This window comes from Garra rufa, chromosome 8 (assembly GCF_049309525.1).
Source record: "Garra rufa chromosome 8, GarRuf1.0, whole genome shotgun sequence".
Taxonomy (NCBI): Eukaryota; Metazoa; Chordata; class Actinopteri; order Cypriniformes; family Cyprinidae; genus Garra; species Garra rufa.
In genome coordinates this window covers 6,728,092-6,751,281 of record NC_133368.1, presented here as the reverse complement: position 1 = coordinate 6,751,281, position 23,190 = coordinate 6,728,092, and the positions used below count along the sequence as shown (strand labels likewise).

The 23,190-nt window shown below is 35.2% G+C and overlaps 1 protein-coding gene across 2 annotated transcripts in view; it reads left to right on the top strand.

The window, feature by feature from the left end:
• Positions 1-23,190, top strand: part of pard3bb (par-3 family cell polarity regulator beta b) — a 456,057-nt gene that overhangs the window by 94,079 nt on the left and 338,788 nt on the right. For both annotated transcript variants that reach the window (XM_073845438.1, XM_073845437.1), the window contains exon 4: positions 2,770-2,947. In XM_073845438.1, the coding sequence (XP_073701539.1) occupies positions 2,770-2,947 (178 nt within the window). The remainder of the gene's footprint in view (positions 1-2,769; positions 2,948-23,190) is intronic.

Genomic DNA, 23,190 nt, shown 5'->3' with positions numbered 1-23,190 from the left:
ATATATATATATATATATATATATATATATATATATATATATATATATATATATATATATATATATATATATATATATATATATATATATATATATATAGTATGAATACAATTTTAAATAAAAGTTTTCTGTTTTAATATATTTTTGAATGTAGTTTATTTCTTGTGATGGCAAAGCTGAATTTTTACTCCAGAAAAAAATCATTACTCCAGTCGAAAGTGTCACATGAACCTTCAGAAATCATTGTAATATGTTAATTTGTTGCTCAAGAAACATTTATTATGGTCAGTGTTGATTCTTTGACGAAAATAACATTGAAACGAACAGCATTTATTTGAAATATTAATCTTTTCTAACGAGGTAAAAGTTTTTGTCACTTTGGATCACTTTGGATTTAATGCTTCCTTGAGTTTCTTTTAACAAATTCATCAGTCTGTGTTTTGCAATATAATGTGAAAATTATGCAGATTGGTAATGAGTAATTTATTTTTAGCCATTAACTTAAACTTAATGGTAAGTGTTTTATCTTTCTTGACTAACTAATTTGCAGAGAACATTAGTGGTGAAGGGCTGTACAACAGACAAAATGATCATTTGGAGAATGGTTCAGATATTAGCTTAGTACCTATGTAACACACGTCTAATCAGTTAATGTCAATGACTTTACTGCTACTTTAGGGGTGAATAAACACAAATCACTCCCTCATTTTCATTTACTGTACTGTCAACTGCTCTATGTGGCGTATGGGCAATAGTGATTGAGTGAACAAATGAAAAATTTGGATACAGCCATTGTGTGATGCTTATGGAGTTGTCTTTAAACAGCTGTTGTGTGATTCTGATTGGGTGTCATCCAGATGATAACCCAGAGGTTATTCTGATTGAAAGTCTCCAACAATCAAATATGATTGTTTTTACATGTGTATGGAAGCCCGTTTCCACCACTAAAAAAAAAAAAAAGGTTATTGCGACTTTTTATATCACAATTCTGACTTTTTTTCCTCAGAATTGCGTGATATAAACTCAAAATTGAGAGAAATGTAGTCAGAATTGTGAGATAAACTTGCAATTATTACCTTTTTCTCAGAATTGCGTGATATAAACTTACAATTGAGAGAAATATAGTCAGAATTGTGAGATGATAACTCTCAATTCTTTCTTTTTTCTCAGAATTGCATGATATAAACTCACAATTGAGAGAAATATAGTCAGAATTTATGAAAACTCGCAATTCTTACTTTTTTCTTAGCAATTGCAAGTTACAAAGTCAGCATTGTGAGATATAAACTCACAATTCTGCCTTTTTTACCTCAGAATTGCATGATGTAAATTTAAAATTGAGAGAAATAGTCAGAATTGTGAGATAAAAACGTGCAATTCTTACTTTTTTCTCAGAATTGCGTGATATAAACTCACAATTGAGAGAATTATATTCAGAATTGTAAGATAAAAACTCGAAATTCTTATTTTTTTCTCAGCAATTGCGAGTTATAAAGTCAGCATTGTAAAATATAAACTCACAATTCTGACTTTTTTTCCTCAGAATTGCGTGATATAAACTCAAAATTGAGAGAAATGTAGTCAGAATTGTGAGATAAAAAACTTGCAATTATTACTTTTTTCTCAGAATTGCGTGATATAAACTTACAATTGAGAGAAATATAGTCAGAATTGTGAGATAACTCTCAATTATTACTTTTTTCTCAGAATTGCGTGATATAAACTTACAATTGAGAGAAATATAGTCAGAATTGTGACAATAACTTGCAATTCTTATTTTTTTACTCAGCAATTGCAAGTTATAAAGTAAAATTGAAAAAAAAAACGGTTCTTAGAACTGTAAATATATATCTCACAATTCTGACTTTATAACTTGCAATTGTGAGTTTATATTAGGCAGTTTTGACTTAATTTCTCAGAATTGCAAGTTTATATCTCACATTTCTGACTTTATAACTCGCAATTGCAAGTGTATATCTTACAATTCAAAGAAAAACATCAGAATTGCGAGACGTAAATTCCAATTGTGAGGAAAGAAAATCAGAATTGTAAGATTAAAAAAATTGCAATAACCTTTTTTTTTATTTTTATTTTTTATTCAGTGCCAGAATCAGGCTTCTGTAGTTTAATGTGTGTATTTCTGGAATTGGTTATGGATTGTGATGTGGTCAGTCTATGCTGCTGCTTTTTTTTTTGCACAAAAGTTAAAGATACAGCTGGACAATGAATAATCTTAAAAAAGGTGTTGATTTTGGGTTTACTGCTACTTCAAGTCTCTGCTCACAATGTGTTTTGTCTGTTGACCTTTAAGTCATTTAAGAGTGTGGGAAAACTAACTTGATTGCATCATATTCAATGCTTCATAGTATTGGGTGGGTGATTTGCTTATGATTCTCGAAAAGTCTGAAAAGTCACCTATTTGATGTGGTCGTAAAAAGTTCTGCGACTAAATAAACGCTCTTCTTGTCAAGAAAAAAGAGACAGAAGCAGTAGTTGTGAGTGGAATGGCCAACCCTAGCTCCACCTCAGCGTTAACTGCGTTAAATATTTTTGACACCATTAAACTGGATAAATTAATCGCCTGCGTTAACACGCTAATTTTGACAGCACTATTAAAAATCAGTTCCCCTATAGCGAAAATGAATGAAGAATGGAATTTTTACTTCCGGAACCCGAATGTTGCACTCAGTTTCTCTATGAACGTGTCTTTGTGTGCACATTTCAACTGTATCTGCTCTAAATTGTATTGTTGTGCTGTGTGTCCCACAGCTCATCGCTGTGTACGAGGAACAGGAGGCCCAGCAGAGGCGCGCCATGAGTCCCGGGAATGGAACAAGAAGCAGCCTAAACGGACAGTCCAGCCCAGAACCGTACGACTCTGAACTCGCCTGTTTCCAGCCAATCCAAGGAGGAGAGATTGAAGTCAACTCATCTGCCCTCAAATCCAGTATGTATCCAATAGAAAGGATAAGTACAGTCCGTACAAAAAGGTAGTGGTAATATTTCCACATTAGAGAAACAGAGCTGTGATCAAACATAAATGCTTCTGAGTTCTGAGGCGAGTGAAATAATAGACTGCCACTATGAGAAATGATATTATATGGCATAATCAGGCCCTGTTTAAGCTTGAAATGCTCTGACTGACTGTAGCTGTGAGGAAATGAACACCATTCTTACCGCATTATGGCACTTGTTCGTATTAAATTATCACTTTTGATACACAGCTCACCTTAAGCAACCTCAGTTTCAAATCTTTAAACTGTAATAATACCTGCCTGAAGAATTTCACCATCAGAGAAAAACTATTTAAACTTTTATATTCAGACCTCCAGCATTTTTTTTTCTTCATATATGCGGGCAAGGACATATTCTCTTAGTTTGGACAGGTCTGGAATACTTCAGTCGTTTCAGTTCTATACTACTGCACTTTAGGGAACCATGTGTTTTTCATCTAGGCAGGTTTCACCTCTGCTTGATGTCATGCACACTTCCAATACTGAAAACACACACACCTATTTCTTCTAAATGTCAGAGTGTGTGTGTGATTTAGAACATGTTTACACTCTGAAATTAAACCCTCAGCGCAGTAGGCCGGGGAATCGTGCGTATGTATGTTCGCATGTGCGAGCTACTTTGTGTCTCCTTGTAAATCTGCCCCTTTGTGTTTTAAGTTTCATTGTAAAAGTAGACACGGTGCTCGCAAAGTTCAGCGTGCTGGAAAAGTGGCTTTTTCTTTCGCGGTCCAGGCATTCCTGGGACGTGCTCGAGTTTCCCCGTCTCTACTTCAAGGTGGAGGTGTCAGTTGACTGAGTGATCTTTTCCTCTTTCATTCTCCACGGCTGTAAATATGCCGTTTGTCACGTCGACAGGGTCTGACATACATCTGTATCTGGATCATTTGTTAAGAAGAGAGATCACACGTGCCTCTGCATATACAGACATGATATTTGAGTGAGGAAAGAAGTGGTAAGAGAGCGTTTGAAATTTTAACTCAAAGGTGTTCACACATGGTGAATGAACAAACCGGTCCCTGCCCTCTGTCTGGCAGAATTCAGAGGTCTCTAGGTGTGTTTTAACACTTGATGCTAACATGCATTTTCAAGAGTCCTGGAGTGGTGACGAATTTTCGTAGGCCAGCCTGGATGTTGGCATCACCCTGGTTCCTGGATTTTTCCACTGGTTTTATTCCAGGAAAAAAACGCTCTGTGAACAACAAAGGTTTATGATTCTTTTATGATGTTTTGTTCACCATGATTCTGACAAACAAACACAACTTTTATGAATTTGAAGCATAAATAAAGAGATAAAAAAGCTAAACATATGCTATAAATAGGGTTGGGTATCATTTGAAGTTTAGTGATTACGATGCTGCTTATTGTTTCTGATTAGATATAAAAAAAAGTCAAACATTTAAATATCATACATATTTGTGACCCTGGTCCACAAACCAGTCATAAGGGTCAATTTGTTGAAATCGAGACTTGGACATCAATTAAAAGCTGAACAAATAATCATTAGGATAGGACAATATTTGGCTGAGATACAACCGTTTGAAATCTGGAATCTAAGTTTGCAAAAAAATCAAAATACTGAGAAAATCGCCTTGTACAAATAAAGTTTTGAGCAATGCATATTACTAATCAAAAATGAAGTTTTGATACATTTACAGTAGGAAATTTGCAAAATATCTTAATGGAACATGATCTTTACTTTTTGGCTTAAAGAAAAATCTATAATTTTGACCCATACAATGTATTTTTGGCTATTATTACAAATAATACCCCTGCTGCCTAAGACTGCTTTTGTGGTCCAGGGTCACATTTATTCTGTCTTTTTGCAAAACATTCTGTTGCAGGTGAATGCCATGAACAAAAATCTGCAGCCTAAAGAACACTTACATAAGCTTTGATTATGGTTTTCACAAAAATAACTAGACTGACTAATATAGATTTCAGACATTAATAAAGACAAGTATGCAGTCTGTAATAAAATAAGAACAAACATAAGAGCACAGTAGCAAAAGTAAATACAACTGAACAAAGTTCATGTACAGAAACTGAAATCAAATGTAATCAAATGTTAACACTATAGCTTTCTTTTTATGAATACAATAGAGAATAATCTGTGTTAAAGTTATAAAAGTTATTCAGTCAATATCAGTGAGTGGTTTTCTTTTTCTTTTGTTCTTTGATTGACATTAATGGAACAGACAGAAGCAGGAATATTACTGCTATACATGAATTTTCTTTATAAAATGTTTACATTAACTTAAGATAAAAGAGACTGTGTTACAAGGATATTTTCAGAATTTTGTGTGTATTTGTCCTTTCAAGCTTTTTATGTGCACGTTTTCGATATATGTGCAGTGCAAACGCACACTTTCCCCGTGATGCATGGTCACATATGTTGAACTTGTGTTAAGACTTTGTTTTGGGCATTTAACGAAAAACTTGTGATGATGAACCAGTAGTGCATTCTTGGTCTACAAACATATACCATGCCTGCAGCATTCTATGATTGGCTATGTTAAAATGTGTAAATGCATACAATATGCATGGTAAACAGATCACTGAATCAGTGGCCAGGGACTGTTTTGGACCAGACAAAAGTCTGTGCTTTTTTAAAAAATGTGTTTTTGTGGAAACTCATAATCCCTGCAAAGATTTATCATTAAGAAACAACCTTGCAAATCAATGAGACGCACACCCAGGTATTCCCCAAATGCTCAGCGTATGGCCCGACCCGCCTCTCTAAGTGGATTATTCTTCCTGTCCAAATGAATGCTCAGCACTCAGCCATCCATGAACACAGGAAGAGCACACGTCTTCACAATCCAATCAGCCACCTTTCATTTAGTTATATGATGACCTGGGAAATCCCTGTTAGCAGAGCAGCTCTCTAATACTATTTTATGCTCTATAGGTTTGTTTTATTACCCCAATTAATTCACAAAGCAGAAAGGCAAAAAAATCAATTTCAGCGTTTTGAATAGATTGTTCACCGGCTGGGCAGAGCAGAGGAGGAGAGCTGAATTTGCCTTCATGCAAATCTGTGAACGCAGTTGCTTTTGGCTATTAAACGCTATTAGGCATTCATGTGAAATTTTAGGGGCAGTTGTATGGTTAAGAGTTTTTCTTCTCCTTAAAGGAAAAGTTCACTTCCAGGACACAAATTTACAGATAATGTACTCTCACCCCCTTGTCATCCAAGATGTTCATGTCTGTCTTTCTTCAGCTGTAAATGTTTTTTGAGGAAAACATTTTAGGATTTATCTCCATATAGTGGACTTCTGTGGGGCCCATGAGTTTGAACTTCCAAAATGCAGTTTAAATGCAGTTTCAAAGGGCTCTAAACGATCCCAGCCGAGGAAGAAGGGCCTTACCTAGCGAAACGATTGGCTATTTTCTAAAAAAAAAAATTGACAATTGATATGCTTTTTAACCTCTCTACGTGTACTCTGGTTCTAGAGATTTAGGGTAGGTCAAAAAACTCCCATCTCATATTCTCCTTTAACTTCTAAATCGTCCTACATTGCTGCAGAAGTACCGACCAAGTGTTTACAAAGTGAACGTGCAAAGAAGATCAAATACCCTTTACAAAAATAGCAAAACAGTGGAGGTTGTCGGTTGTAGGCAAAATCAATGTAGGTTGATTTTGAAGTTGGAGAAGAAAATGAGATGAGAGTTTTTTGACCTACCCTAACTGTCTTGAACAGGAATACACAGAGTGCACGCAGAGCTAGACAAGACAAGCATTTGAGGTTAAAAAGTATATTAACTGTCAATTTTTTAGAAAATAACTGATCATTTTGCTAGATAAGACTAGTGATGCTCCGATTGATCGGCCACCGATCTTGATCGGCCGATATTGGCTAAAAATAGCTTGATCGGCTAACCCCAAAAGTGCCGATCAAAAAAGCCGATCACTTGACCTAAATTACTCGCGCGACTTTTTCACACGTGCATGCACGGCGCACAGGCAAACAACAGCAGAGCGGAGCTTACTAGTGGCAACATGAGTTCTCCCGTCTCTAAGTTTTTCAAAGTGTCCGATAAAGACTATGCTCAATTTTCATATCGTCCTATCGTCAGCCTGTGAGATCGCACGATACTATCGTGCTAATTTATTTAATAATCTCTATGTACTAAAATCCTTATTCGTTTTGTAAGGGTAGTCTTGTTATTTGGCATGTGACTAAGTTGTGCGTGTACAGAGCGCTGACTGTAGTTTTGCTGGAGACGTTCAAGTTTACTTTCGGTTTCATTCTCTGCTATCTTCAGTGAGTGGTAAATGTGCGTGCTTGAATGTATCTTTCTATACCCGTCATATTGCAATAATGTTACCGCTGTATGTTTGTAGTCATCAGTTCATGTTGTAGTTCAGTTCATACAGAATGAGGAGGTGTCCGTGTAATTCACGTGCGTATGTTTAGCGCCATTTTATCGCATCGTAATTCTAATTAATGCATATAGATGCTACTGAGGTGAATGTTTATGTTTCCTATATACAGACGGATTCTGATATATCGTATTTAATTCAGCCTAAACCACATTTTACTACCTTTATCCTAATGACTGTGCAATGCTGGATAATATAATCCTTACATCATCTTAAAAAGCAGCTACAAATAACAAATTATCAAAGAACTTCATCACTAGTGTAACTAGTGTAGCCTAGTCTAGTGCGAGGTGCACTTTAAAAAACACTCCTGTTATAATCAGTTTATCTATCTACACTGTATGATGAATAAATCTCTTCCCCATGCGGCGCGTTAAGGCGAAGTGGCCACTCTATGCGTGTGTTTATACCGCGGCAAGTTTCTGAAGCATCCTAGAACCGACTCTCTGCACTGCATCGCTAAAGTTAGGCGCCTTTTTGATGGATAATAATAATAATCGCCTTGCTATCGTCAAAGGCATCAGCAACTGGCATATCTCTAACTATCGTCGATACACGATACTATCGTCAATCGGCACAACTCTAACTTGGTGGTTCTTCAAGATCTTGACTGCAGCCTATTTCTACATTTTTTTTCCAATAATTTAGAGTTAGTTTCATTTCTACAAATGGTGCAAACTCTGCTAGATTATAGATAAAAGATTCCCATTCCCCTGCCATTCTGTGATCGGCAGTGATCGGCAATCGGCAGATCATGATCTTGGTGATCGGCCCCAAAAATACTGATCGGAGCATTTCTAGATAAGACCCTTCTTCCTCGTGTGGGATTGTTTCGAGCCCTTCGAAGCTGCATTTAAACTGCATTTTGGAAGTTCAAACTCGCGGGCACCATAGAAGTCCACTATATGGAGAGAAATCCTGAAACGTCTTCTTCAAAAACCAATTTCTTTACGACATGAACATCTTGGATGAGAAGGGGGTGAGTAAATTATCTGTAAATGTTTGTTCTGGAATTGAACCTATCCTTTAAAGCTGTCATGGTTGAAGAAATAAATAGTTTAGATAGAAGTTTCTTGATGAAGAGTCTTGTCTACTATCACCTTTTTGCTCTATTTAATGCATCCTTGCTTTTTTATTGCAAAATATAAGCAGTTTCACAAGTGGTTTCAGACTTTTGTACTGCACTGTATGTACAGAGGAACTGTATTCACGTGTATGCAAGTATGTCTCTGTACTAAAGGGAAATGAGTCATAATTTTGCCAGCATTTGAAATTGTTTTTGGGTATTGGCGTGCCAGAAGTGACTGTTTACATGTTCAGTCAGTGAGTATGCGAACTCATAGATCATTTTAATTTGATTTGAAAGGATGTTGTTTTGGCACTGTGGGCTGTTTAGCACACATATGTTTGCACTAGTGATGTCTGCTTTGATAAGTATGCCCAAAGGTCTGTTGAGACCAGCAGTGTCATCTGGAGTCTGTCAGTGAGTACCAGTGTTGGGGTTAGTTACTCAAAAAAGTAATATATTACATATTACATATTACTCTCAAAAATAGTAATCCCTTACTTTACTTTATTACTCCCTGGAGAAAGTAACTAGTTATATTACTAGTTATATTACTAGTTACTTTTTTCTTACACAAACCACTGTTATTCTTAACAAAAAAGCAAACATGACCTACTGCGTGCATCCACGGCAGAATGCAAACAAACAAAGCTCCTTTAAAGCTGACATCTCAGTGCATACGCGATCTCATAAAGCTCTTATAACACAATGGATATTATGCACAATTCATCTTTCATAAATGTCTACACTTTGTGTGTTGTGATTCGTAAGCACGCAATATTCAGCACTGTTCAAAACTTTTGAGCAGTGAGTGAATTCTATCTTAAACACCATTGATTGGCGATGCGTTCCATAAATCAGCAGATGGCTACATTTTAAAACATTCGATTTTAAATCGAAACTGCCTATTCTTGCGATTACTAATCATATATGTTGTTCTTGCTGCTTTTGTGCAACAGATGAATAACATTTTTTTGTTTTTTAGATATTTTATGTTTAGATATTTCTATATTGCGGAAGTCCCGCGAATCATTTTAATTTCCCGCATCCCGCACACACACACACACACACGAGTCTCTACCCGCCCGCACCAGCACACGCACTTGCCCTTCAAGTTTTGTCCCGCGCCGCACTCTGTTGCGTTGGGTCCCGCGGGTTTGCAGGTCTCTATTTGCAAGTGCCGCTCTGCTGCTGGCTGCCGGGTGTCGACCAATCGGTGATGGTAATTTAATGATACCTCGTGCCAAACCCAGACCAATCACTGTTCCATTCACGCCCCCCTCCCCTTCCCTTCTGTTCTCTGTGTTGTCGTGTGCCTTGTGTGTGATGAAGGTGCTACTGGCAAATGTAACGCAAGTAACTAGCTCGGGAAAACTGTAATAATATTACTTTTTTCAGACGAGTAATGCCTTACACTACTAGTTACTGAAAAAAGTAATATTATTACAGTAACGCTTTACTTTGTAACGCGTTACACCCAACACTGGTGAGTACACACACACACACACACACACACACGCTAGTAGAGAGATTCCCCATACACTCACGTCCTGCGCGCTTTATGTGTTTGATTTAGATGTTTTCATCATATGTAGGTCTGTAGAAGGTTCAGTTGGTGGCTCAGTGCTCTCTGCTCTCTGTCAGACATATTAACTAAGCATTTATCCGTTTTGTCTGTTAATTGTTAAAATGCAGTATTTCATTCATTACTCATCTTGTTTGTTTTATTACAGCAGACATGCGTATGGTTGTTCCACATCAATTTAAGTGATATCTAATGAGACGTGAGCTGTTGGGTGGGAGAGGTTGTGGATTTGTTCTGATGCACATTTAAACATTCAGCACACTGTTGTTTGGCATTAGAAAGCTTGAGTTAAAGCATGAGAAAGACTTTAGTTGAAAGACTTTAATTAGTTTGTCACACTGGAGCAGCCGTTAGACAGTTCTCATCACTCACGGGGCTCACTTTTAATATTAAGTTGGAGGAACGCTAAAGTTGCTCTGCATTCTTCAGTTGGAAATAGTTGGCATGTGAAAATTGGAAATGCTCATTTTGAGACGAAGTGTCATTGCTGGGCTGCTGAATAATTACTAGCGAAGCTCAGAGCTTATGGGTGTTTCTTCAACTATGGGAACTTTTGGCCTGTTGGACTTTTAGAAAAGAAACTCTCCGAATGCTTTTCAAACTTGCACTAGCTTGTTTAATTAGCTTGTTAACAATGTCCAACAGGAGATTAATCACAGTGTTGTTTTTTTGAAAGTTATGAACTTTCCACTAGTGTCATTTCCATCACATCTTGACTCGTGTCATTTGTTTAATAGCATTCTGTTGTGGAAGCTACATTTTACCTGTTTTTGTAAGAGAATTGTCGCCTGACTAAAACTAATTTTACAGCTAGCATTTTATGTATTTAAAATACACAATTTTATATTCACTTTTCTCACACACTTTTAAATTTTACAATTTTAAATAATATTTTCACACTTTTTTTCTTTTCTTTTTTATTTTTACAAAAAAAAAATCTTTTACGTGAATTAAAATACTTTTTAAAACTAATTTTAGGATATAATTTTTACATAATTTGACAAAATTATAGCTTGTGACATAACATAACATTTAAATAATTTAACATACTTTTTAAACTTAAATTTTAACATAACTTTTTTTTTTGTACATAATTTGACAAAAGTATAGCTTGTGACATAAGAAAACTATTTAGTTCTAGTTCTAGTTTATTTAAAGTATGGGACAACATCTCTGAATAAAAGGCAATTGAAAAAAGCGAAAATAAAGGCAAGAAAAAAGTTTACAAGACAGGTTTGAGAACTTATTACTAAAATAAAGAATGTTTAGATATAAACCGAAAGCCAAAAGTTTGGAATAATTAAGATTTTTAATTGTTTTTGAAAGAAGTGTCTGTTCATCGAGGCTTCATTTATTTGATCAAAAATACAGTAAAACTATAAACAATATTGCAATTTAAACAACTGTTTTCTGTTAGAATGTATTTTGTATTTTTTCCTGTGATGCAAAGCTGAATTTCCAGCATCATTACTCCAGTCTTTAGTGTCACATGATTCTTCAGAAATCATTTTAATATTTCCAATTTTTGGTCAAGTTTGTGTCAAATGTTTGTATCTGATCTGATCACACAAGTATTAATAAAAAAGTTTTATTTATTTAATCTTTACAAAGTAAAAACATTAGTAAAATTTTGGGTTAGTCGAAAGAATGTCAAGAGCATGCAGAGCTGTAATTTCTCATGACAGAAACGAAAATATAAGGTAGTTATAAGATACACTATAAGTTTCATAGTTGTAATGTCTTGATTATTATAAAATGAGGAAATGCTCATAAAGAGTGAGTCAAACTTTTGGTTGGTATTATCTAGTTAAAAGCTTATTTAAAGGAATAGTTCACCCAAAATACTTGCCTTGATGTTGTTCCAAACCAGTTTGACTTTCTGTTTACTTCGGAACATAAAAGAAGATAATTGGAAAAATGTCTTACTGCTTTTTTTTTTTTTTTTTTTTTGGTCCATACGATAGCAGTCAGTTTCAAAACAGTTTGGGCACTAACATTATTAAAGGAAATCTTTTTGGTAAAACATAACAATGAAAGTCAAACCTTGAATGGGCAAGCTATCCCTTTAATTAAAAAATTAATCAATCAAACAAACAAACAAACAAAAAATTGACATCTGGGAACACTTATGAATGGTGAATTAAATGAATCGAAATATTTTTTTATTCATTTTAGGGATGTTTTCCAGAGCCGATACCGATTATTACGACTCAAGTAGACTGATATTTTGAACCAGTATACATGTTTGGTGTAAAAATGAAAATTAATGTCAGAATTAATAATAACAAGGACAAAAACTTTCTTTAAATGCTTTTAAATTATTTTATCAGCAAAGCAGCTTTGAAAATGATAGATGCCAGTATCTCCGATCATTCCACTTTCAAAATAAAGAATTCCTGATCATTTGCTCACCCCATGTCTTCCAAGATATTCATGTCTTTCTTTCTTCAGTTGCAAAGAAATTAAGTTTTTTGAGGAAAACATTCAACGGCTTGAAGGTTAAAAATGCAGTTTCAATGCAGATTCAAAGGGCTCTACATGATCCCAGCTGAGGAATAAGGGTCTTGTCTAGCGAAACGATCTGTCATTTAAAAAATAAAAAAATATATTTATACACCTTTTAACCACAAATGCTCGTCTTGTCTAGCTCTGCGATGCGAACTCTGTGTATTCTGGTTCAAGACAATTAAGGTATGTTGAAAAACTTCCATCTCATTTTCTCTTCCAACTTCAAAATCGCACTGCATCGCTGTTTTATCTTTTTTTTTTTTTTTGTAAAGGGTGTTTGACCCTCCTTGCATGTTCACTTTTTAAACACTGGGTTGGTACCTCTGCAGTGATGTAGGGTGATTTTTTTGAAGTGGAAGGGGAAAATGAGATTGGAGTTTTTCGACATATCCTAACTGTATTAAACTGGAGTACAGTGTAATTATTTTTTTCTTTTTTTTATTGGTTTATTAAAACAAAGTGTAAGAATAAACTTATTAGACTAGCTAATACTAGTTACAAGCACAGGAATTTTAAAAATAATGTTGGGATACATAGCTCAGTTCTTTCGAGCTTCTCCATATTGTTCTCATTGACGCTATCTCTAACCTTTGGGTCTCTTTGTTGGTCTTGTGGGTAATGTGTCCCTCAGGAGCTGCTGTTTTAAATTACCTCTGGCACTCTCAACCTTTCCCCATTGTCCGCGTGCACAGGTCTCTCTCTTCCATCCTGACCTTGCAGTCTGCTGAAGCACCGGCACTGATGGGCAGTGTAAACATCTCCGCCGCGATCTCCCGCCTAATCCGAAACAGGCCACATGGCAGCAGAGTGTCTAACGCAGCATTTGTCATGCTGTCAGGCGTGAGATGGGCCAGGGGGAGAGAACGGAGGATGAAAAAGCAGGGATGCGAAGGAAAGAAATAGGACAGCATGAAAGACAGATGGCAGGAGAGAGAAGGGAGACTGATTGTGATTTAGGACGAGTCAGATGAAGGAGAGAGGAAGTACGTGTTTTAGCTCAGAGGTCTCTTTCCACTGTAGGGTGTCTGGCAAGTGTCACCTGAGGCCTTGTGGTTAAGATCTGTGTCTGCTCTGCGTGTGGAAGTCTGGCAGAAGGGTTATCTTCTACACAGAGGAACCTGTACACTTTTATCACCTTTGACATGTTTAGGAATCGCTCCATGACATCACTGTAAACTCCCATAGTTCATGGCGCTCTGTGACGATGTGCAGAAATCTTGTAAAATGTTAAACTAAACTAACAGTACGCACAATCTTTTTGACAATATTGGAGACAGGTTGTAAATGTAAATTAAGACATCTAAGCTCTGTTGGAAATCAGGATGTCTCTTCAGACTTTATGCACATAGAGAGCTGTGAGATGCAGCAGAGGGACTTTTCCATGGATAATAGCCTACAGTTTTTATGATTTTGGCAGATGCATTATAATTGTAGTACCCTTCAAAAGTTTTGGGTCAGTGCAGTTGTATTTAAAGTGTTTTTGGAGTCACACTGGCTACATTTAGTTGATCAAAAAAACAGTAAATATTGTGAAATGTTACAATTTAAAATAACAGCTTTCTATTTTAATATATTTTAAAATGTTATTTACTCCTGTGATGGCATCATTACTTAAGTCTTGTCTCACATGATTCTTCAGAAATCATTTTGATATGATTTGCTTAAGAAGTATTTCTTTTCACATGTTGAAATTGCTGCTTTTGTTTTTCAGAAACCATGATAGGTTTTTTGAATGTTTTTTTTTTTTTTATCAATATAGAGTTTAAAACAACTGTTCCCAATGAATCAGGGTAATTAGGAAGCTTTAGAACAGCTTGGACTATTTGGAATGGTATAGAACTTTGGATTTTTCCCACAGACTGTGACAGTTTGCAAAGGGTATGAATAATTTTGGACATGCCATTTTTGTTCAAATGTAAATAAAAGCTGAGAAATATTTTTTTCCCACAATGATGCCTTTTGTACATCGTCTGTGATATTGCAAGTTCAAACCTTCAATATGCCCCAGAGCTCAAACACAAATAGAAAATGTATAGACATATGTCAAATATATATATATATATATATATATATATATATATATATATATATTAAAAAGGGACATAGCCATTTTTTGGATATTACTACACACTACTGAAAGCATTAAAAATGATGCAGTGAGGTGAAGTGGCAACAATATAAGAGATACTACAGTTTGGAACGTTTATTGTAGCATAATGTGTTTTATTTCACATACTATGTAAGGAATAATTGACGACGGGCCGTAGAATTCTAACAAAATAATGCACACCCGAGGTGGTGATGTGGAGTAAGTGTTCTGAATACTACAGTTACCACACCTCAAGACATCGATCAAATTATATATCTCAAGACATTCGTCCGGTTTTTATCCTTAAAACGCTATTGTGAGTAGGATTAATTTGTTACGCAGCTCATCCAACAGCTTCGTTGCTAGTTCCAAAACGTCATTTTAGAACTAGTAACGACGCTTGGGCCGTTGATAGCAAACTAATGAAGTTTAGACAGACTGACAGACAAACAGACAGACAGAAAGAGAGAGAGAGAAAGATATTAAGTGCATGAATTACCTCTCTCAAGTCTGTGTGTCTCTCAAAGGTGACTGGCAGCATCGTCTCTACTAACAGTTAAACGTTAAGTCCATTTTCTTCAAGACCACGCCATTGTTACCTCGCTTGTGAGATCTGTCATGTAGTTTTTAAGTTGTTCATCGTCAGAGCAGCGCTAACTACATTAGCGCGAGTGCTAACTGTATGTGTGTGCGTCTGTGAGTGAGAGCGAGCGAGAGAAATAGAGTTTGTGCTTTCCGTAGATAATAAAACGTAATATTGTGGAAAAAACATGGACAAAATCTGTCGTTTTTATCCCATTGTTTACTGTATTTATTAGTTTGGCCAGTGTCATTGTGCGTTTTGGTTATTTTGCTGTTTTGGGCTGTAAGGACCTTTGAAATCATGTGGCGAAGTGATATAGGCGAAGTGATATAGACATGTACTGCGGTCAAAAGCTGCCTGGAACTACGTTCGCCGTGCGTTTCCCTGAAAATAATGCACACCTCTAGAACGTTCGTCAGCCAATCAGATTCAAGCATTCAACGGCCCCGTAGTATAATGTAAAATAATAGCCTGTACGTAATGCACACTGCACAGTATTCAGTATGCAGTATGCTAGAATCCCATCATGAACACAGTCCTTAAGTGCCAGTAAGAGTGATAAACTGTAATCAATTTCATTGAAGTTTTGATCATTTTCTTTTGAAGTGAATACTGAATCAAAAGTCTGTTTTGTTCATTTGCTATCACCAGAACATTAATCATGAGGCTTCAGCAAGTGACTAGTCTAATGCAAATACCAGTGATTATTATTTAACTATTATTTTATTTTCTATCAGTGTAGTACAAGATTTTACTTTTAAGAATTTCTTTCCGCCCCCAAACACACATCCATGAAACGCATTGTGAATGTTGAGATTGAAAAGAAAATTGATTTTTTTTTTCATCAATAGCTCCAGATTTAAGTGCATCCAGGGTGTCCTTTCAATCAGGATCAATACTTGACCTTACAAATATTTTTGACATATGTCTATACATTTTCTGGTGCTTGGTGAGACCCTAGGGGTTTGATATCCAAATGTTGAGTCTGTAGTATGACTTCAGCATTTAATTACATCCTCAAGAACTGTCAGTTCCTTTTGTTCTGAACTGGTAGCTGTGTTTAAATGCGCAAAAATGCATGTCATTGACTTTCTTCACTTCTCTTGTGTTTGTACACACATCCAGCGGTAGGTAAGTAAAAGTAACTAAATCAACATTGAAGAGACTGATAGATAAAGACAAAGAGAGACAGTGATGAGTAAAGACCCTCAGGTCTACAGTTTTAGACCACTGAGCAGAACGTCCGGCTCGTCTCCATCTGCCTTGATCCCGTGAGTCTACATCTACACTCATCATGTTGCTGACACACCATCCGTTACCCTCTCTTTTAATGGCCTTCGGCTCTCATCCGACCAGTAGAAAAACGAAGCGGCGTGATCTGAGACTGAGGAATAAGCTGCTGCCAAATCAGTCAAAGACGGAGTCTTACGAACATGTACTGAAAGCGCATCACGCAAGGGTGATCGCTCATGACTGAGAGTGATGGATGCTGAGGAACTATGGGGAAGAAGGCCAGTCTTTCTAATTGTGCTTAAGGTGTTCACTCTTGTTCCTTGTCATTGCAGGACATAGCTGCTTAACTATGATGCTTAATGGAGCTCTGCTGAATTTAGATGGCACTGTTCATATGATGAAGGAAAGGTTCTTAGCTTGAATGCCTTTTAGATCTAGAGCACTGAGAAACACTGAGGGGCTGAGGTAGATCAAATCTGCAAAATGTATTTATTTATTTATTTTTTTTAAATTCAGTATCAATCTTGTTTACCAGTACAAATATCTAAACATTCTTATATCAAGATACATTTACTTGAAAGCAAATTACCTAAAAAAAAGTTTTTTTCCTGAAAGATTTGTCCATATTAACTTGGTTAAATAAGTTTTGGTTAAATAATAAGAGAATATTAAATAAGAGAAGGTATTGAGTCTTGTTTTATGTAGAATATAAGTCATTTTCCATCTGAATTAAATGCATTAATCTTGATTAGGTATTTGTTTTGTTGGGAAAACAAGACAAAAATATAGCTGCAAACAGCGATTACTAAAGTTAAAGCCCTTTGAGGCATTTAACCACATATGAAAAAAAGATATTGTAGCAAGCCTGTAAGCACCTAAATCAAATCAAAGCAGTTTTTGTGAATCCTTGTAATTTACCATAGAAAATTATGTTTTTTAACGTTTATGACTGCCCCATCTCCTTAAAACTTTGTATGCTTGTTTAGGATTACCTGTATGTGCTCACCAGGTTTTGTGAAGTTTTGAGTTTTCCTTTAGGTTTTATAGGGTTTTGGGTAAATTTGGACAGGCCCCTATTCTAAACGACCCCGTTATAGCTTTGCAAAAGGTTAATAAAAACATTTTTTTCAATAATTATTGACCCAGGGAGTTCAGAGATTTGTACTGCAGTGTTTTTGCTTCTGGATTGATCGGAAAACCTAGGACTAGTTCGCAAAAGTAGTTTTTTTTTTTTTTTTTTATAATTTAAATTAATTATTTACCAAACGATTTGATTGACAGTGGTTCTAAAGGCAAAATTGTCCGCAATGAGGAGTTCTGTCGTGTATATAATCGTTTACGCCCTTCAAAGCTTTTAGAGCTTTGGGGCCGTGAGTCAAACAGGCCCATCGTGTTTTGTTCCTCTAATAGATTTTTTTTTTTTGAGATACGCAAATGTTCTTATAGACACTAGAGGCACTTTGGACCAAAACTGCACAGCGATTTTCATGTTGATAGGACAAGTGGTTGTGTAGGTATTGCGATTTATTTTTATTTTATTTATTTTTTTCCCTTTTGTAGTGCCACAATTTTTGTCCTGTGACCTCAGATTGAGCTCATACATAAGTGTTCCGAATTTGACGAAAATATCTCATTCCGTTCAGGAGGCATTTTACTAAAAGTGGCCCTGCTCCTTTCAAACATTTTGGCGTCCCTTTGCGATGTCGAGTCAGAAGTTCATCGTTTTTTGATAATTATTGATATTCACTCTCCAGAGAATCTTTCTGTACTGGTTTGCTTTCGACTGGCCAAAAAACCCAGGACTAGTTTGCAAAAGTAGTTTTTTTTTTTCTCTCAAAAAATCCAAAATACCTAAAAATTCCGCTCACAATCGAATCTGAGCCAAGAATTCCAACAACATAAGACACTTGAGCATGTGACTAACAGTTTAGGAGTTATGAGCGATTTCGTACTTTTGATCGCTGTAGCGCACCCGTCAGGCAGATTTTGGATGATCTTGATGAAATAAAGTTTAAACTTTACCCCATGCAAGTCTGGCCAATCAAAACAGGCCATTAAGATATCTTAAAGGATTAGTCCACTCCTGAATTAAAATTGTCTGTTTATTTACTCACCCCCATGCCATCCAAGATGTTCATGTCTTTCTTTCTTCAGTTGAAAGGAAATGACGGTTTTTGAGGAAAACATTACAGGATTTTTCAGCATATAGTGGACTATAGGGTCTAAACAGCAGTTTCAATGCAGCTTTGAATGGAGCTACACTATTCCAGCCAAGGAATAAGGGACTTATTTAGCCAAATTGATTGGTCATTTTCTAAAAATAAAATAAAAATGTATGTACTTTTTAACCACCAATGCCTGTCTTGCAGTAGCTCGATTTGCAGTAGCTCATCTTCATGCATTAAGTTATCAAGTTGGTAAGATGGTGTGTGGTTAGTTCTTCGTCTGTGTACTTCGGTTCAAAAAGGTAGGGTAGGTTGAATAACTCCATCTCATTTTCTCCTCCAACTTCAAAATCATCCGGCATCGCTGTTTTACCTTTTTTTGTAAAGGGCGTTTGACTCTCTTGCATGTTCACTTTGTAAACACTGGGTTGGTACTTCTGCCTACGTTATGCGTGACCTTTTCAATGTGACTACGTAATGCATGAAGTCGAGCTAATGCAAGATGAGCATTTGTGAATCAAAAAAGTATATACATTTTTATTCTTTTTAGAAAAGGACAGATCGTTTCGCTAGAAAAGACCTTATTTCTCGGCAGGGATTGTGTAGAGCCTTTGAAACTGAAATTTGCACCTTCAACCTGTTGATCCCCACTGAATTCCACTATATGGAGAAAAATACCGGAATGTATTCCTCAAAAAAACTTAATTTCTTTTCGACTGAAGAAAGAAAGACATGAACATCTTGGATGATATGGGGATGAGTAACTTATCAGGAAATTTTAATTCTGGAGTGAGCTACAATATAGATTTTTTTTCCCCCTCAGAATCAATTGTTGGGCTAGGACAAAATATTTTTATATTTAAATAAATTCTATTAAAAATAAATAATTAAATGCCACGCTTCACCTTTAATGTTAACATAAGCTTCTTAATAAAGGTGTTTTATAGGTGCTAAGAGTAAGAGAGGAGAGAAAAAAAGTGTGTTTTATACAGGCTTAGTGAGCATGAGAAACTTCTTTAAAAAACTTACTGTAAATCTTACTCTTCAAAACTTTTGACTGGTAGTGTACATAGTCTTAAATTTCAGTTTATTTCTTTGGTTCAGAGAGATGGTAAAAATAGTAATATCGTCATCTTTATTCAGTTTTTGGTTTAAGAAGGCTTGACTAACAGTAAATGTGAATAAGTTTAACCATAATGCCTAACAACAAAACACTAACATTAATTAGAAAATGAGACCACAAAATTTATATTTAAATAAATTCTATTAAAAATAAATAATTAAATGCCACGCTTCACCTTTAATGTTAACATAAGCTTCTTAATAGGTGCTAGTCAGACTTTGAATGTGATTTTATTTATAGTGGTTACTGTAAATAGTTGTTCTCATTCTGTTGTATTGTCAGTCTTATTGTGACTCATTTGTTCAGGGTGTCAGTGCTCTGTATTGAAGAGCTTTGATTAGACTGGGCTTACAGCAGAGATCCACACATTGTCTGACAGAGACGAGCCCCACAGGAAGGCCCTTTCGACCGCCGGTGGAGATCCTTACAGTTCTGTCTCCGTCTGTATCGTTTTTTTTTTCTCTCCTCTCTTACTCTCACTGTCTGCTTTTTTCTGTGTGATGATGAGAAAAACTCAGGATGACGGTTTCATAAATCCATAGCCATGGTTCAGTTCCTGTTCACTGTCTTGTTGGGTGATTGCCATCTGAATTTAATTCCTGCTTGAGGAAGAACTTTATTCTTATTACAGGAGAATGAAAAGAAAGGAAATAATCTCATAATACAGGAAGTCATATAGGAACAAAAGAGTAAAGAGCAGGGCTTCATATCAAGAGTCTGCTGGTGGATGTTGTAATTGCTCAATCTAGTTCTTCAAGCAATGTATTTCTGCTTTGACAGTCCTTCTGTCTATATATATATATATATATATATATATATATATATATATATATATATATATATATATTGTAAGATAAATATATTTACGACCAATTTTGATCAGTTTAATGCATCCTTACTGAAAAAAAAACAGGAAATTTTAAATAAATGAATGAACTGCTGGACTGCAGTTTTCTATTTTATTTTATTAATGTAAAATTTTAGATTTTTATTTAAAAGAGGCAGAAGAGTATATAAATATTGGCTATTGTATCAGTCAGTGTTTTTATATCAGTTTGTCCCTAATATAGATCATTACATAGATCATGTTATCAGAGCACAGTCCAGTGGTTAACACAATGTCCTCTCTTTCAGTTTACGCGGTCCTTTATTAAACTTGTTTATCTGTATTCATGCCCATGAGCCGTTCTATTAGGATCCTTCTACTGGATTATGAAGTCATGCTCCTCTGTTGGGCTGGTTGTTAGATGTAATTGACTGAATGGAGAGGAGCAGCACACGGGCTGACTCTCTGAACAGCTGGAGGTCTTCAAGAGAACTGTGTCTCCTTATAGTCGCATTGAAAGCAAGGCAGAGGGGCAGCCTTGGGGCTTTCATCCCGCTAGATCCTGTGCTTTAGTAGGCAGTAGAGAGTGAGTGAGAGCTTGTGTGAATGTACAGGTTTGAATGGAGGACGCAGATGAGTTAGGCTGGACACACTGCTGACCCCCTGCTGTACTAAGCAAAGTGCTTTTTTTCCTTATTATTGGTGCCTGTTAAGCCGTGCAACACTTTAGTAATACACAATTTTATATATATATAATATATATGTGTATATAATATATATGTGTATATATATATATATATATATATATATATATATATATATATATATACATACACACACGTCAAACGTTTTTGAACAGTAAGATTTTTAATGTTTTTAAAGTAGTCTTTTCTGCTCACCAAGCCTGCATTTATTTGTATCAAAGCACAGCAAAAACAGTACAAATTTTGAACAGTTTTTACTATTTAAAAGAACTTGTTTTCTATTTGAAGATTTTTTAAATAGTAATTTATTCCTGTAAACAAAGCTAAATGTTCTGCATCATTACTCCAGTCTTCAGGATTCAAGAGTAGAAATATCCAAAGTTCAACATTTATCTGAAATAAAAAAAAAACTTTTCTAACATTTATGCACTATATTATTCGAAAGCTTGTTAGTATAATTTAGGAATTAAATTTTTTAAATGTATTCAAATAAAAAAACTTATTTTAAATAGTAAAATATTTCAAAATTGTATTGTTTTTTTCTGTACTTTGGATTAAATAAATACGGGGTTAATGAGCATGAGAAACTTCTTTAAAAAACTTACTGTAAATCTTACTCTTCAAAACTTTTGACTGGTAGTGTACATAGTCTTAAATTTCAGTTTATTTCTTTGGTTCAGAGAGATGGTAAAAATAGTAATATCGTCATCTTATTCAGTTTTTGGTTTAAGAAGGCTTGACTAACAGTAAATGTGAATAAGTTTAACCATAATGCCTAACAACAAAACACTAACGTTAATTAGAAAATGAGACCACAAAATTGAAATTACAAATAAAAAATATATACTACAAAATATAGACCTTTTTCCTGAACGCGGAAGTCATGCCTGACTCTTAACCTGAAGAATGCTTTGCATTTCCGGTCTCCAGTGTTTCTAGTCAAAGTAGCGTATATTCCGAGCTGTTAATCTAATGTTAAACCTATTAAAATGTTTTTAAAAAGCACATGGCTCTATAGCGCCATCACTTTGCAATGTCGCAATGACCGTCATTTGTCAGTGCCTTACTCCTCGAAGTTTAATAAGTGTGTAAATGACACGGAATTGCAGATGTTAGCTACATTAAAAACAGATAGATGCTATTTGAATGGGTTCCTATGGAGACTGGAACAGAAGAGCATCCAATCTGACGTTAGAATTCGTAATGGCGGCGCTCATCGTTTACTCAGGAAAAAGGTCTATACTGATCAGTGTACCCAATCAAATATAAACCAAAAAATATATATACTCAAGAATACTCAAGAAACAATAACATCTTCAATGATAACATGCACAGACCAAAGCAAAATATGATATATATATATATATAAGTTTGCTTAAAAATACAACTTTATGCAAAGGAGTTCCATAAAATATCAGAATAAGATACAGATATATGACGGCATCATCAGCATAAAGCTAAACGTTACAATTATTAATAATTGGCAGTAATTTTTAACATTAATTAAAAAAAAAAAAATGGTCCCAATATTGAACCATGGTGCACACCTTTTTGTTAAACCAAAAAAATCTGATTTATTCCCATTTAATATATTTTTGTTATGCAAGTATGAATTAAACCACATAATTGCATTGTCAGAAAAACAAATGGCATGACTTTGATCTCAAAGTCATTTTAGTCCTCATTAATCACCTTTTCCTTTTTTTTATTTGTGTCAAATATCAAATATTTTTTTACAATATAAATGGATAATATATTATATTATAGATGCTTGCAGTGGTGTTTAAAATTTAACAATTTGGGATAAAAATGTTGCTCTCGTTCTGAAACAGAATTAAACGGAATAACGATGATATTGGTGATGATATTTGTTATCAGATATAACATGCTGTAAATACTGGCTGTTGTAT